The sequence below is a fragment of the Rhinoraja longicauda genome, chromosome 30, assembly GCF_053455715.1.
Source record: "Rhinoraja longicauda isolate Sanriku21f chromosome 30, sRhiLon1.1, whole genome shotgun sequence".
Classification (NCBI taxonomy): Eukaryota; Metazoa; Chordata; class Chondrichthyes; order Rajiformes; family Arhynchobatidae; genus Rhinoraja; species Rhinoraja longicauda.
The window spans coordinates 29,789,522-29,806,216 of NC_135982.1; the positions used below are offsets into that span (position 1 = coordinate 29,789,522).

Sequence of the window (16,695 nt, forward strand, 5' to 3'; positions counted from 1 at the left end):
ATTCGGCCCTTCGAATCCGCGCCAGCTTTCTGCAAGCCCTTTCCCCAGGCTACTACTTTCAGTCTTTGAGTTTAGTTTAGTTTAAACCTGAACCATCGTACCACAGCTGGACAGCTCTTCTGAACTACCATCTACCTCATCAGTGACCCTCACACTCTCTGTGATCGGGCTTTGCCTTGCACTAAACGTTATTCCCTTATCATGTATGTGTACACTGTAAATGGCTCGATTGTAATCATGTGTAGCCTTTCCACTGACTGGTTAGCACGCAACATAAGCTTTTCACTGTACCTCGATACACGTGACACTAAATTAAACTGATTTTAGAGATACAGCGCGGAATCAGGCCCTTCGGCCCACCGAGTCCGCGCCGACCAGCGATCCCCGCACACGAGCAGTATCCTACACACACTGGGGACAATTTACAATTTACCAAAACCGATTAACCTCCAATCCTGTACATCTTTGGAGTGTGGGAGGAAACCGAAGCACCCGGAGAAAACCCATGCAGGTCACGGGGAAAATGTACAAGCTCCGTACAGACAGCACCCGTAGTTAGGATGGAACCCGGGTCACTGGCGCTGTGAGGCAGCAGCTCTACCCGCTGCACCACCGTGCCGCCCTTATAGAGCAAACGGTTTTACATCACGGACGGCTAGCCTGCCCGAGCTCACCACGGTACTCCACTTCCAGGTACCGACCCAGATCCCAGGTGAAAGATCCCATGAACTCTCTCACCACCGCCCAATCAGGCCCCTAATCCCAGGCGTCGGCCACTTGCGGCGGTGAAAATAAACGCTCGTGTTCACCATTGGTCCATTCAGCAGTTGAAAAGCTGTTAGTGGGAACGCACAGGATCCTGGGCTTCACAAATAGGGGGCGAGAGGCCAAGGGCAAGGATCTTGTGGCCAACCGTGTGTATATTGGTTAGAAGGACATGGATCAACCACGGGCAAATGGGACTAGCGTACGTGGGCATCTTGGTCAGAATGGACAAGCACACACTAAACCTTAATACTGTAGGCTCCACACTATAATCTTGGGGACATAGTTTGTGCACTGTTATTGTCTATTTGTGTTTGTATATATGTATGTGTGTACGTGTGTGTGTGTAGATGTGTGTGTGTATACATGTGTATTTGTATATGTTTGTATGTATATATGTGTGTGTGTGTGTGTGTGTATATATATGTATATATTCATATTCACTGGTAGTCACTGGGCTGTTAGTTCGTGGTGCTTCATTTCCAAATCCAGCATCAGTTTTTAGTTCATTTGTCCAAAGATGCCGTCGTGTCCTACAGCAGGTAACCAGGCCCTGCATCGCAACGTAGACATGCCAGCCAAATACCCCGTCTCCACCAGTCCCACACACCTACACTCGGCCCATTCCCTTCTAAACCGTTGCTGTCTATGTACCTGCCCGTGTGGATTCAGAAACTCTTGTCCAAGTGTGTCTGGATTCAGGAGGACTGGTGACGTTGGAACAAACGATGCGTGTTATTGGAGACTGAGGAATGATGTTTGGAACTCTGGGGTCCAGGCAGAGTTCTAGTGCTGATTTTCCACGGGTTAAGGTCTGATTTCTCTATCTCATTCCCGCAGGTTAAAGGGGAAGATCCATGAAACCAACCTGACGTATGAAGACTTTCCAACGTCGAAGTACATGGGCCCGTTGCAGTACACCATCTGGAAGTCCTTGCTCCAAGACATCCAGCCAGGTGAGCCATGGGCAATGGGGTGGCCATGGGCAATGGGTTGACCATGGGCAATGGGTTGGCCATGGGCAATGGGGTGAGCCATGGGCAATGGGGTGAGCCGTGGGCAATGGGGTGGGCGTGGGCAATGGGGTGAGCCATGGGCAATGGGGTGAGACGTGGGCAATGGGGTGAGCCATGGGCAATGGGGGAGCCATGGGCAATGGGGTGAGCCGTGGGCAATGGGGTGAGACATGAGCAATGGGGTGAGCCATGGGCAATGGGGGAGCCATGGGGAATGGGGTGAGACATGGGCAATGGGGTGGCCATGGGCAATGGGGTGGCCATGGGCAATGGGTTGACCATGGGCAATGGGTTGGCCATGGGCAATGGGGTGAGCCGTGGGCAATGGGGTGGGCGTGGGCAATGGGGTGAGCCATGGGCAATGGGGTGAGACGTGGGCAATGGGGTGAGCCATGGGCAATGGGGGAGCCATGGGCAATGGGGTGAGCCATGGGCAATGGGGTGAGACGTGGGCAATGGGGTGAGACGTGGGCAATGGGGTGAGCCGTGGGCAATGGGGTGAGACATGAGCAATGGGGTGAGCCATGGGCAATGGGGGAGCCATGGGGAATGGGGTGAGACATGGGCAATGGGGTGGCCATGGGCAATGGGGTGAGCCATGGGCAATGGGGTGGCCATGGGCAATAGGGTGGGCCATGGGCAATGGGGTGGCCATGGGTGGCTGAGCTTTACATTAGAGATACAGCACGGAAACAGGCCCTTCAGCCCATCGACCAGCAATCACTAGCATCATCCTGCACACATTAGGGACACTTTACAATTTTGCAGAAGCCAAATAACCTACAAACCTGTACGTCCTTGGAGTGTGGGAAGAAACCGGAGCGCCCGGAGAAAACCCACGCAGGTCACAGGGAGAACGTTCAAACTCCGCACAGACAGCGCCTGCAGTCAGAGTTGAGCGTGTGTCTCTGGCGCTGTGAGGCAGCAGCTCTACCCGCTGTGCCACCGTGCTGCCCCTGTGCATCTCTGAGCTGTTGCTGAACTGTCCATCAACGTCTGGCCCCGTTCCTTGTGCTCTCCCTTGTGAAGATGCCAGCTCATGATTCCATTGCTACAGATTGCTCTCTAGGACGTCTACAAAGTGACCACGAATCTTGTGCGTGAATATTCTGTCTAACTCGCTGCTCCAGCATGCAGGCTAGGCCCAATGGCCGGCCGGTCGGTGTTGCTGAGATTGTCTGTGCGTTGTTTTATTTTGAACCATTGTTTTTAATCTTTCAGTTTTTGTTTTCAAATTAAGCCAGTGTGTTGGGAGGTGTGGGAGATTTCTCACTCTGATCTCCACGATTTCAGCCCCTATGTCCTTTGGCCCTCTCAGATGCTTCTCATCTGAACCTGGTGACCGATCTAGATTTACAAAGCCTCTCAAACACATCTCTTTTTGATACTTTCCAATCCTGTCCAATAGCTCAGCGAGGTCTTCCTTTTTTACATTGACTTTGTGAACATCTTTGTATACACTGGAATTTAGACTTGTACACACTGGAATTTAGACTTGTATACACTGGAATTTAGAAGGATGAGAGGGGATCTTATCGAAACGTATAAGATTATTAAGAGGGGTTGGACACGTTAGAGGCAGGAAACGTGTTCCCAATGTTGGGGGAGTCCAGAACAAGGGGCCACAGTTTAAGAATAAGGGGTAGGCCATTTAGAATGGAGATGAGGAAGAACCTTTTCAGTCAGAGAGTTGTAAATCTGTGGAATTCTCTGCCTCAGAAGGCAGTGGAGGCCAATTCTCTGAATGCATTCAGGAGAGAGCCAGATAGAGCTCTTAAGGATAGCGGAGTCAGGGGTTATGGGGAGAAGGCAGGAACGGGGTACTGATTGAGAATGATCAGCCATGATCACATTGAATGGTGGTGCTGGCTGGAAGGGCCGAATGGCCTCCTCCTGCACCTATTGTCTATCATCTTCCTTGGTGAAGCAACATAGAAAATAGGTGCAGGAGTAGGCCATTTGGCCCTTCGAGCCAGCACAACCATTCAATATGATCATGGCTGATCGTCCAGAATCATTACCCCGTTCTGGCTTTTTGCCCAGAAGAAGATGGCAAGTACTCATTTCCTCCTCGTGCCTCGGCCTCTCCATCTTCCTTCTGTCGGTCGAGACCCTTCAGACTGAAGAAGGGTCTCGACCCAAAACGTCACCTATTCCTTCTCTCCAGAGATGCTGCCTGTCCCGCTGAGTTACTCCAGCATTTTGTGTCTATCTTCGATGTAAACCAGCATCTGCAGTTCTTTCCTACACATCAATCTTCATTTATGGTCCATTATCCTACCACCCCTTACACTTCCAATTAATACCCGTAGAAGAGATTGGGGTTTACTTTTATGCAAACATAAATCCACCTCTTATGACCTTTCTTTGAGCATATTCCATATTAATGTCCTTCTATATGTCACCTGCTTCTCTCTGATTTTAATAATCGGGTGCCTTTCACAGATCCTCTTTTCCTGCTTCACCCTCTTTCTCGCTTTGTCTCTCTCTCTCTTTGTCTCTCTCTTTCTTTCTCTCTTTCTCTCTCTTTCTCTCTCTCTCTCTCTCTCTCTCTCTCTCTCTCTCTCTCTCTCTCTCTCTCTCTCTCTCTCTCTCTCTCTCTCTCTCTCTCTCTCTCTCTCTCTCTCTCTCTCTCTCTCTCTCTCTCTCTCTCTCTCTCTCTCTCTCTCTCTCTCTCTCTCTCTCTCTCTCTCTCTCTCTCTCTCTCTCTCTCTCTCTCTCTCTCTCTCTCTCCCCCTCTCCCCCTCTCCCCCCCTCCCCCCCTCTCTCTCTCTCCCTCTCTCCCTCTCCCTCTCTCCCTCTCCCTCCCTCCCTCTCTCTCTCTCTCCTTGCAGAGAGCTGTGAAGTTGCTTGGCCTCACGTTCCCTTAAGTGGGAATGTACCTGGATTGTTCCCAACCCATCTCCATTAGGCTGTCCTTTGTTCTTCTGCCTGCCAAGCTTTGATTCGACTTTAGCCTGGCCAGATCTATTTTCTACCAACTGAAATTGGCACTCTTCCAATTATGTATTTTTACTTGCGATTTGTTTAGTAGTTAATGAAAGGCAGATGTCACTGAGCTCACACGTCCCTGGTGATCCTGACTCCACCTGATCCACTTTGTTCCACAGCATCAGATCCACAGCATGTCTATATTCCGTTAAAATGATCATCTCATCCAAGTTCTATTTCCACTTGTGGAGGTTCCAAGTTTCCTATCAGCTGCAGTGTGAAGAAATGATTCCTAACTTATTTGACAGGGTTGGCTGTAGTTTAGATATGTGTTCCACACAATCAGCTAAATCAGCACCGACAAAGAATGATCTGAAGAATTTGAAGTTGACTTGGACAGTGCTGTTGAATTGCTGGGAGATGCAATCCAAATGGATGTGTTCAATGTCCGCACTCCTAGACTGATAATAGACAATAGGTGCACGAGTAGGCCATTCGGCCCTTCACCAGCCAGCACCAGATTCACCGTGATCATGCTGATCATCCACGATTAGTACCCCCGATCCTGCCTTCTCCCCATAGACCCCCTGACTCTGCTATCGTTAAGAGCTCTATCCAGCTCTCTCTTGAAAGCATCCAAAGAATTGGCCTCCACTGCCTTCTGAGGCAGAGAATTCCACAGATTCACAACTCTCTGAGTGAAAACGTTTTTCCTCATCTCCGTTCTAAATGACCTACCCCTTATTCTTAAACCTGGTTCTGGACTCCCCCAACAAGTTTCCTGCCTCTAGCGTGTCCAATCCCTTAATAATCTTGTATGTTAGATATGACAGAGTTGTAGAGCTGAGAGATGGGCCCTTCTGCTGATGATGTCCATGCTGACAGTTTGCACTCTACATTAATGCCACCTGCCCACATTAGGAACATATCCTATGTCTAGCCTATTTAAGTTTCATGCCTTAAACGTAGTAATTGTTTAGTTTAGTTTAGAGATACAGTGCGGAAACAGGCCCTTCGGCCCATCGAGTCCGCGCTGACTAGCGATCCACGCACACTAACACTATCCTATGCATACTAGGGATAATTATATATTGATATCAAGCCAATTAACCTACAGACCTGCACGTCTTTGGAGTGTGGGAGGAAACCGGAGCACCCGGAGAAAACCCACATGGTCACAGGGAGAATGTACAAGCTCTGTACAGACAGCACCCGTAGTCGGGATGGAACCCGGGTCTCTGGCGCTGTGAGGCAGCAGCTCTACCCGCTGTGCCACCGTGCCGCCCTGATATTGTAACTGACTCCACCACCTCTTCTGGCAACATGCGTCTGTGTAACAAGATAAAACATGCCCTTCAGATTCCCTTTACTGCTCTTTCCCCTTCCCCTCGACCAACCTTGTTCTGTTTATCATCCCCCTACCATGGGAACAAAAGGTCCTGAGTATTCATCGTATGCCCCGCCGCCCAAAGCCTTGCGCACATGTGTCAGGTCATCCTGTGGTCTCATTCACAGTGGGGAATGCAAGCCCAGCCTGTCCAATCCCTTCACGTAACCAAAGGCCCCTCATCCACACAGCATTCCAGTGAAGAACTAGCAACATGGAACTGCAGATGCCGGTTTATACAAAAGGGCACAAAGTGCTGGAGTAACTCAGCGGGTCAGGCAGCATCTGTGGAGAACATGGATAGGTGACGTTTCACAGAGTGCTGGAGTAACTCAGCGGGTCAGGCAGCATCTGTGGAGAACATGTATAGGTGACGTTTCACAGAGTGCTGGAGTAACTCAGCGGGTCAGGCAGCATCTGTGGAGAACATGTATAGGTGACGTTTCACAGACTGCTGGAGTAACTCAGCGGGTCAGGCAGCATCTGTGGAGAACATGGATAGGTGACGTTTCTGGTCGGGAGTTTTCTTCAGACAGAAGACGGACCCTCACCCTAAACGTCACCTGTCCACATGCTCCAGAGATGCAGCCTGAGCCGCTGGGTTACTCCTGCACTTTGTGTTCTAACGTCCTGGTGAGTCTCTCTGCACCTCAACAAACCCTCCCCACACACCGGGGGGGCCCCTCCCCACACACCGGGGGGCCCTCCCCACCCACCGTGGGCCCCTCCCCACCCACCGGGGGCCCCTCCCCACCCACCGGCCCCTCCCCACACACTGGCCCCTCCCCACACACCGGGGGCCCCCTCCCCACCCACCGGCGGCCCCTCCCCACCCACCGGCCCCTCCCCACACACCGGCCCCTCCCCACCCATCGGCCCCTCCCCACCCACCGGCCCCTCCCCACCCCACCGGCCCCTCCCCACACGCCGGCCCCCTCCCCACCCACCGGCCCCTCCCCACCCACCGGCCCCTCCCCACACACCGGCCCCTCCCCACCCACCGGCCCCTCCCCACACACCGGCCCCTCCCCACACACCGGGGGCCCCTCCCCACACACCGGGGGCCCCTCCCCACACACCGACCCCTCCCCACCCACCGGCCCCTCCCCACACACCGGCCCCTCCCCACACACCGGCCCCTCCCCACACACCGGGGGCCCCTCCCCACACACCGGCCCCTCCCCACACACCGGCCCCCTCCCCACACACCGGCCCCTCCCCACACACCGGCCCCATCTCACACACCGGCCCCTCCCCACACACCGGCCCCTCCCCACACACCGGCCCCTCCCCACACACCGGGGGTCCCTCCCCACACACCGGGGGCCCCTCCCCACACACCGGGGGCCCCTCCCCACACACCGGGGGCCCCTCCCCACCCACCGGCCCCTCCTCACCCACCGGCCCCCTCCCCACCCACCGGCCCCTCCCCCACCCACCGGCCCCTCCCCACCCACCGGCCCCTCCCCACCCACCGGCCCCTCCCCACACACCGGCCCCCTCCCCACACACCGGCCCCTCCCCACACACCGGCCCCTCCCCACACACCGGGGGGTTTTGCATAGTCCAACGCACGAGGGTGAAAAATAACTCTTGCAGGTAAATGGCTCGATTGTAATTATGTATAGTCTTTCTGCTGAACCGGTTAGCACGCAACAAAAGCTTTGCACTGAACCTCGGTACATGTGACAATAAACTAAACCATACGTGTCAACTGGGCTCTTGCGTGATGCAGCCCACAAATCTGAAGAAGGGTCTCGACCCGTAACGTCACCCATTCCTTCTGCCCAGAGATGCTGCCTGTCCCGCTGAGATACTCCAGCATTTTGTGTCTATCTGCGGTTTAAACCAGCATCTGCAGTTCCTTCTACACAGCCCACACTGTTGTTCTCTGCTCGGATACAACTCCGCACAATAACTCTGCTGCAAAAATCTTTGATAAAGGCAAAACATTTCAGGTATCAACCATTGTCTGTGCAGAAAAAAACAATCTTAGCTCTCAGATTCTTTTAAACCTCTTGTTATTCCCATCACTACAGTGCCCTTGTATTTCCATAGTCACACCATGGAGTACAAGGATATTGAGTATTTATCCTGGCTTAGCTGGCAAGCTAACGACCTGTCCCTGCTGTTCAAACATTATTACAATTCACCTTATTTAGAAAAAGACGTAATTTCCAAAATATTTTCTTCGCAACCTGTCCTATCCATGTACCTGTCCAACTGTTTCTTAAACGATGGAAATAGTCCCAGCCTCGACTACCTCCTCTGGCAGCTCGTCCCATACACCCACCACCCTCTGTGCGAGGTGTATGGGGCCCTAGTAAGACCACATCTGGAGTATTGCGTACAGTTTTGGTCTCCTAATTTGAGGAAGGAAATCCTTGTAATTGAGGCAGTGCAGCGTAGGTTCACGAGATTGATCGCTGGGATGGTGGGACTGTCATATGAGGAAAGATTGAAAAGACTAGGCTTGTATTCACTGGAGTTTAGAAGGATGAGAGGGGATCTTATAGAAACGTATAAAATTATAAAAGGACTGGACAAGCTAGACGCAGGAAACATGTTCCCAATGTTGGGTGAGTTCCGAACCAGGGGACACAGTCTTAGAATAAAGGGGAGGCCATTTAAAACTGAGGTGAGAAAAAACCTTTTTCACCCAGAGAGTTGTGAATTTGTGGAATTCTCTGCCACAGAGGGCAGTGGAAGCCAAATCACTGGATGGATTTAAGAGAGAGTTAGATAGAGCTCTAGGGGCTAGTGGAATCGAGGGATATGGGGAGAAGGCAGGCACGGGTTATTGATTGGGGACGATCAGCCGTGCTCACAATGAATGGTGGTAATGGCTCGAAGGGCCTAATGGCCTCCTCCTGCACCTATTTTCTATGTTTTTTTTCACAAAATGCTGGAGTAACTCAACAGGTCAGGCAGCATCTCAGGAGAAACGGAATGGGTGACGTTTCAGGTCGAGACCCTTCTTCGGATTTTTCTTCTATGTTGCTATGTTTCTTAAAAGTTATCCCTCAGATTCCTATTAAATCTTTTCCCCTTCACCTTAAACCTATGTCGTCTGGTCCTCTGGTACTTTGGGCAAGAGACTCTGTGCATCTACCCGATCTATTCCTGAAGAGTTAATTGGTAGAAGCCAATCCTTGCCAGTTGCCAAGCCAAATACTGGACTCGATGGATGTGATGAAGTTCATGGTGAAGTGCCACCTGGTGGCGTTGCTGTGCCAATGCAGTCCCTTCCCATCTGTGGAGACAAAGGAATGGTTGAGCTTTTGGGTTGAGAACCTGGCTTCACAAATGCTGTTTGACCCTCTGGGGTCCTTTGGTTTATCGGATGCAGGGTCCTGACCCAAAACATTGACCATCTCATTGTCCCCGCAGATGATACTGCAGGGCGTGCAGCGTAGGTTTACTAGGTTAATTCCCGAAATGTCGGGACTATCATATGTTGAAAGACTGGAGCGACTAGGCTTGTATACACTGGAATTTAGAAGGATGAGAGGAGATCTTATCGAAACGTATAAGATTATTAAGGGGTTGGACACATTAGAGGCAGCAAACATGTTCCCAATGTTGGGGGAGTCCAGAACAAGGGGCCACAGTTTAAGAATAAGGGGTAGGCCATTTAGAACTGAGATGAGGAAAAACTTTTTCAGTCAGAGAATCAGCGATCAATCTCGTGAGTTGTGAATCTGTGGAATTCTCTGCCTCAGAAGGCAGTGGAGGCCAATTCTCTGAATGCATTCAAGAGAGAGCTAGATAGAGCTCTTAAGGATAGCGGAGTCAGGGGGTATGGGGAGAAGGCAGGAACGGGGAACTGATTGAGAATGATCAGCCATGATCACATTGAATGGCGGTGCTGGCTCAAAGGGCCGAATGGCCTCCTCCTGCACCTATTGTCTATTGATACTGGACGTGCTGAGTTCCTCCAGTGGTTTGGTCTGCTCCAGATCCCAACATCTACAGTCTCTCGTTTTTCCACTAAAGTTAGGGGAACACAATTATTAAAACAAGTCGCCTCTTGATTGTCCTTGATCATTGGGGTGAACATTTTGGTGAGGGGTGGTGTGGAAGGAAGGTGCACGTTGCCACAGAGAGACTAGATAGATCTCTCTGATGCTGAATGCAGCAAAAATGTTCAGGAATTTCTGCTCTAATGTCAACTTCATCGACTCCTCTGGTTTTATGACTCAAAATAATGCTCTGACTACATGTGACCATCTGGGCACTAGATTATTGGACCTCAGCCATTGCTTGTGGGGGGTTCCCATGATCAGGCCGGTTGCAGTAATCACTCTACTTCATGCGTTGGGTGACGATTGTGAAAGATGCTTCTCAATTTAATACCCGCATGTCTTTGGAGTGTGGGAGGAAACCGGAGCACCCAGAGAAACCCATGCAGGTCACTGGGAGAACGTACAAATACAAACTCTGTACAGACGGCACCCATAGTCGGGATCGAACCCGGGTCTCTGGCGCTGTGAGGCTGCAACTCTACCGCTGCGCCACTGTGCCATGCTGATGGTTGGGTAGAAGAAGCTGTTCCTGAACCTGGACATTACAGTTTTCAGTCTCCTATACCTTCTCTATGGCAGGAGTGAAATTAGAGTGTGGCCTGTGTGGTGTGGGTCACTGATGATGTTTGTATGTTGATGATGGTGATGCTTGTACGTTGATGATGATGCTTGTACGTTGATGATGATGCTTGTACGTTGATGATGATGCTTGTATGTTGATGATGGAGATGCTTGTACGTTGATGATGATGCTTGTACGTTGATGATGATGTTTGTACTGCTGTACTAGTGTAAGGCTGGAATATGTTCATGTATAGTATTATCTGATTTAATTGGGTTGCATGTACACGGAGGGTTGCATGTAAACACTGTGCCAGTGCACGTGACAATAATCTGCGTGAGTCGGTATGTTTGCCGCACACAGTGATACCTCTGGTCTCTTTGCCCACAGTGCCGGCCCCACTGACACTGGACCCGATCACGGCCCACCAGCGTCTGATCCTGTCTGATGACTGCACCATCGTGGCTTACGGCAACCTCCACCCTCAGCCCATGCAGGACTCCCCGAAGCGCTTTGACGTGGAGGTGTCCGTCTTGGGCTCGGACGGCTTTGACAACGGTGTCCACTACTGGGAGGTGATGGTGTCGGAGAAAACGCAGTGGATGATCGGCGTGGCGCTGGAGTCGGTCAGCCGGAAGGGAAGTATCCAGATCCAGCCGTCGCGAGGCTTCCACTGCATTGTGATGCATGATGGCAACCAGTACAGTGCCTGCACGGAGCCATGGACCCGTCTCAACGTCAAGTCCAAGCTGGAGAAGGTCGGGGTCTACTTTGACTATGACAAAGGCCTCCTCATCTTCTACAACGCCGACGACATGTCCTGGCTCTACACCTTCCGTGAGAAGCTCAGTGGGAAATACTTCCCCTACTTTAGCCCAGGCCAGAGTCATGCCAACGGGAAGAATGTCCAACCGCTACGCATCAACACTGTCCGCATCTAAACAACCCCAGAACCCCAGCCTCATCCCCTCCCCTCCCCTCCCCTCCCCTCCCCTCCCCTCCCCTCCCCTCCCCTCCCCTCCCCTCCCCGTCCTGACCAGTACTCTTATTTAAGGGGAAGCCCACTTTTGGTTTTTCTTGAGTCTCCAAACTGGTGTAGGAGAGGCAGCAGTGGCCAACATTACCAACCCATCCCAGCCCTCTGGTCAGGACAAGTAAACTGCCTCGCGGCACCTCTTCCTCAGTTGTCCCGCCCCTCCCCCTCTGACCCCCCCCAGCCTCGGTTCTCCCTGCTTTCTCACACCGTGGGGCTGGGAAGCATGAGCCCATCTCCCTCTACTGCATTTTGCAGCCTCCTTGGATTGTATATTTAGGTTTGGTGTAGTTATCTTTCTTCTTATTCTGCTGTTGTGCCCAGGTGGTCCATTGATCACCTCAATCATACGACCCAGGACTCAGGGCCAGGTGAGGGTTTGGGGTTTGTAGGAAGAGTGCCGATGGCTTTGCCCCGGACCTGGGTTTCTGTGCAGTGAAGTGTTTTCTTTCAGCGTCTGTGATTCCAATCTGTTGGAAAAGGCAAGTGGGTTTTACAAATGGCTGGTAGGATACAGACATCTACTCTGAGATGTTCTAACCCAACAGCAGATTATTTAACACACTGCAAAATCCCCAAAGACCTGCCTGTGATGCCCGACGTACTCTGTCACAGGGGCTGGACACACGTCTGTGATCTGTGATTTGTGAACGTTTCTATTAGCTTTAGATTTTCTAGTTTGGATTTTGGTTGCATGGAATCTTGGATCACAGGCACCAGAGTCTCTGATGAAATCACTTCTGATTTGTGTTTTCGTTTAAGGATTGGGTGGTGAATGCAAACTTTATTTCTAATCGGCTGAGACGCACTCATGTTACGGTCATCCCCCGACACCAAGACCTTTATCTCAGGAGGAGGAGGCGATGGTCCCGACCCTGGATCTTCACTGTGTGTAGGAAGGAACTGCAGATGCACCAAGGATAGACACAAAGCGCTGGAGTAACTCGGTGGGTCAGGCTGCATTTCTGGAGAGAAGGAATGGGTGACGTTTCGGGTCGAGACCCTTCTTCAGACACCACACTGTGGGTCGGTGTAACCTGTCAGCTGTACATCCATGCTACAGTCACAGAGTACAAGCAAGCTGACTCCGTTTAACCTGGACTTTTGCAGAATGTAATGTTTTCTCCCTCTGTTCTAGCTACAACACGTGATCCCAAGCTCGTTTGAAATGGTGATGGCTGGAGAGGGACAACGGGCCAGTGGGTGGGTGGGGAGAGGGTGGAAGGGCTGGCAAGTGGAGGGACCTGGCGAGCGAATGATGCTCCCCCACTGAACGCTGACCATTCCCAGTCTCTACCCTGTGACCGATGCTCTGGTCACCGGGTACAACAAGTGTGCACTTCTGTCACTGCTGGAACCTCGTGTCTTCAGCATTACAAATGACGGATGGTGGCCCTGGTGGTGTGGGAGAGGGAGTGTGCACTGTGTGTGAGAGAGGGAGTGTGCACTGTGTGTGTGTGAGTGTGCAGTGTGTGTAACGTGTGAGAAGGAGTGTGCAGTGTGTGAGAGGAGTGAGGGAGTGTGCGAGGGAGTGTGCACTGTGTGTGAGTGTGCAGTGTGTGTAAGGTGTGAGAAGGAGTGTGCAGTGTGTGTGAGAGAGGAGTGCACGGTGTGTGAGGGAGTGTGCGAGGGAGTGTGCACTGTGTGTGAGTGTGCAGTGTGTGTAAGGTGTGAGAAGGAGTGTGCAGTGTGTGAGAGGAGTGCACGGTGTGTGAGGGATTGTGCAGTGTGTGTGAGGGAGTGTGCACTGTGTGTGTGAGAGGGAGTGTGCAGTGTGTGAGAGGAGTGCACGGTGTGTGTGAGTGTGCACTGTGTGAGGGAGTGTGCACTGTGTGTGAGAGGGAGTGCACTGTGTGAGGGAGTGTGCACTGAGGTGTGCAGTGTGTGCAAGATGTGCACTGTGAGGTGTGCAGTGTGTGTGCAAGATGTGCACTGTGTGTGAGGGAGTGTGCAGTGTGTGTGCGAGGTGTGCAGTGTGTGTGTGTGTGAGGTGTGCACTATTCAGAAAGATCAAGCCACATCACTAACACCCAGGTCACAATCATCTGCTTCCAAGTGACTCCTGCCCATCTCACCCAATGCTTTTTCTGCCTTGTAACGGGCCAGAGGCGGACATGTTTTGTAACATGGACAACCTGTTCCTTCACCCTTCTAAACAACTGTTCTTCTGATGGTGCACGGCTCTGTGGGCCCTGGGTTCTATGACCTTTGCTGTACCAGGTTTGGCTGCAGAGCCTTTCCCAGCCGACCGGTCCCTATCACAGAATGTTGCCACGTTCAGCAAGGGTGGGGAGTCTGATAAACATTTTACTCAGCATTTCTGTGGCACTGAGTTCTGTTGTGGTCAACCACTCAACAAATGGAGAGGTGAGGTCTGAGAGCGAGCCCTCTGGCCTGTGTAGCTGAGCTACTTATTGGACATATTGATAGCAACTAGCGGGGAATTAGTGGCCAAGGTTCACTATTTAGTATTTAGACAAGGCCTGGTAGCCTGGGGCTACTGAGAATCATTATTCTTTTTTTTTTCCTTTCCAGTATTTATTTTAGTTCTAATTAATAATTTTATTTCTTTGACGTTATTTGTTGGCGCAAGATAAGTCAACAGCGGCTGCTATTTGATGTAAAGGTGGGTTATTTTTTGTTTGTTTGTTGCTGCTGTTCGGGTGAAATACTATTTGCGATAATGACTCCCCCATTCTTTACCTCGATCACAAAATAACGAAGACCACACTCAGAGGAGAGAGGCACAAATAATGATTTGGACATGTTGTGGTTGTGGTTGTGGTGTGATACACAAGCCCCGTGGTGTGTCGTTTGTAGAGCCCGCCTTCGTTCACCAGCGTCTCGGAGACGGCAGCACTGGGAATGGTGGAAGAGGCCCAGCTGGAGATTACAGCTTGTGTAGGAAGGAACTACAGATGCTAGTTTACAGCGAAGATAGACACACAATGCTGGAGTAACTCAGGGGGACAGGCAGCATCTCTGGAGAGAAGGAATGGGTGACGTTTCAGGTCGAGACCCTTCTTCAGACGGAATGAAGTTGTGAATCTTGATGGAGAAGTGAGAGGGTGAGAACAGTGACCGTCATTGCGTTTGCCATCTCTGCCGGCTGGGCAATGCTTTGCTCCGCTGGTGAGCCAGTGTGCTCGCTGTCAGATGCTGCTCCTGTTATGACGTCTCGACCTGAAACGTCACCCATAACTTCTCTCCAGAGATGCTGCCTGTCCCGCTGAGTTACTCCAGCACTCTGTGTTCACCGGGAGATACAGCGTGCCCTGGCCTTGCACTGCTGGCTGGTGAGGTCAGCTTGGTCATTGTTTCCTACAAAGCTGCATCACCAACTCAACATGTAGCTGTCTACCTGTCGAAGCTTTGTTCATTTTAAGCACCATTTCCTGCCCCTGTCTACATGAGCTGCTTTGTTTTGACTGCAGGTCAGGAACACAAATACCTAGAACGTGAAAACCTTTCCAGCATTGACTCTGGCCGCTGGCTGTCATCTTCTTTAAGCCCACTGGGTTATCAATCAATCTGGTAACCTTAACCCTAATGTGCACCTCAGCATCTCACAGGCTCGTCATGTCCTGTTGTATTTGGTGACTAGTTATAATTCACTCTTTCATCCAATGACTCTTCCATTTGTGAACCTAAACTGTGAGCGTTCATACGTTCTAGGACCAGAATTAGGCCGTTCGGCCCATCACGTCTACTCTGCCATTCAATCACAGCCGATATATCTTTCCCTCTCAACCCCATTCTCCTGCCTTCTCCCCGTAATCCCTGACAACCGCACTAATCAATGTGAAGATTGTACTGTAAGTTACTTGGCTGTTGGGGGTGTGATATTTCAAACATTGGTCCCATTCCCACGAGGGACCCATTTGCACACATTGCAGATGCTGCAGTGTCTTAGTTGTTGTGAGGGAGAGGTGTCTCTTGTTGCTGACCGGTCCACACTGGGCAGTGCCAAGTGTCAGAAGGTCACGGACAAGGAGCTGCTCGAGTCTGTCGTCCGATCAGAACTCCACAATTAATTAAAGAAGTGATCCAGGTGCAGTCACGACGTGAAACACTGCTGCAACTCGGTCAAAGACTGAGTGCACACCAGCGTCGTGACCAATGCACTTAAACGGAAGCCTTTTATTTATCAATGACCACAGCAACTGCTTGTGAAAGGCGCCATTTAATAAAGATGTCACCTCTTTAGGATGCAAGAGTTTCTTAAATTAATATTTATTTTGTCAACTGCATCACATTTGTATTCTAATTTACAATCCTGCCCCAACTGGTTTGTGAAAGTTCTACTTGAATTAATGTTCTAGTTATGCTGTCTGTGTTGGTCTGGGCCTGGGCTGATCACTGGTAACTGTGACTGAGGCTACACTGTGGGCTTCACTGTGTGGGGATGGGGCTGAGTTTGCACCGTCCTTCTGAAGCCAAGGTCCTGATGAGAGGACTCGTCCTCCGCTGGCGTTAACTCAGAACGAGCATTTTAAAAGCCCCCAAGAAAGTCCAAGGCAACGATGAAATGTAGTTCTTGCGTACAGCTTGTGTTGAGGCAGGGTGCGTGGGACATGCAGTTTACATTCAAGTCACGCTGAGTACAACCTGTCCATAGAACCAGCTGTTCTAGACTAGCCTTTGGGTCTAAGGTTGTCACGCACCAGGTCAGAACTCATCTGACAAGCCGAATGAACGGGTCATCCAGCCCACTGCTCACAGTGTGTGGGAGATGTTGACAGTAATCCTGCCCATGTTGCTTTTAGACCTCAAGAATGTACAATTATAGTTTTGTTTTTTCCTTGATTATGCCCTTAATAAAGTTATGGGATGCTGCTTACTGGTTTGGCCTCCTGTTTTATTTTAATTCAGATTCTTGAAGGTGCTGCTTGGTCTGGTTCAGTTTCAGAGGTGGGTTAGTGTGTCCGGAAACACCATTTGCAGTAAATTTAAGCAGGCTGGGTCATCTGTCATTCA

The 16,695-nt window shown here is 51.0% G+C and overlaps 1 protein-coding gene across 2 annotated transcripts in view; it reads left to right on the forward strand.

The window, feature by feature from the left end:
- trim62.1 (tripartite motif containing 62, tandem duplicate 1) overlaps positions 1 to 16,559 on the forward strand; it is a 46,337-nt gene extending 29,778 nt beyond the window's left edge. Inside the window, exons 4-6 of one of the 2 annotated variants that reach the window (XR_013549180.1) lie at positions 1,606 to 1,721; positions 11,076 to 13,197; positions 13,387 to 16,559. Coding sequence is in view for 1 of the 2 variants with exons in the window: in XM_078425708.1 (XP_078281834.1) it covers positions 1,606 to 1,721; positions 11,076 to 11,626 (667 nt within the window). In the remaining variant the exon portion in view is untranslated. Of the gene's footprint in view, positions 1 to 1,605; positions 1,722 to 11,075 lie in introns of both variants that reach the window. The other variant, XM_078425708.1, reaches the window with a different exon arrangement.
- Positions 16,560 to 16,695: the final 136 nt, after the last annotated feature.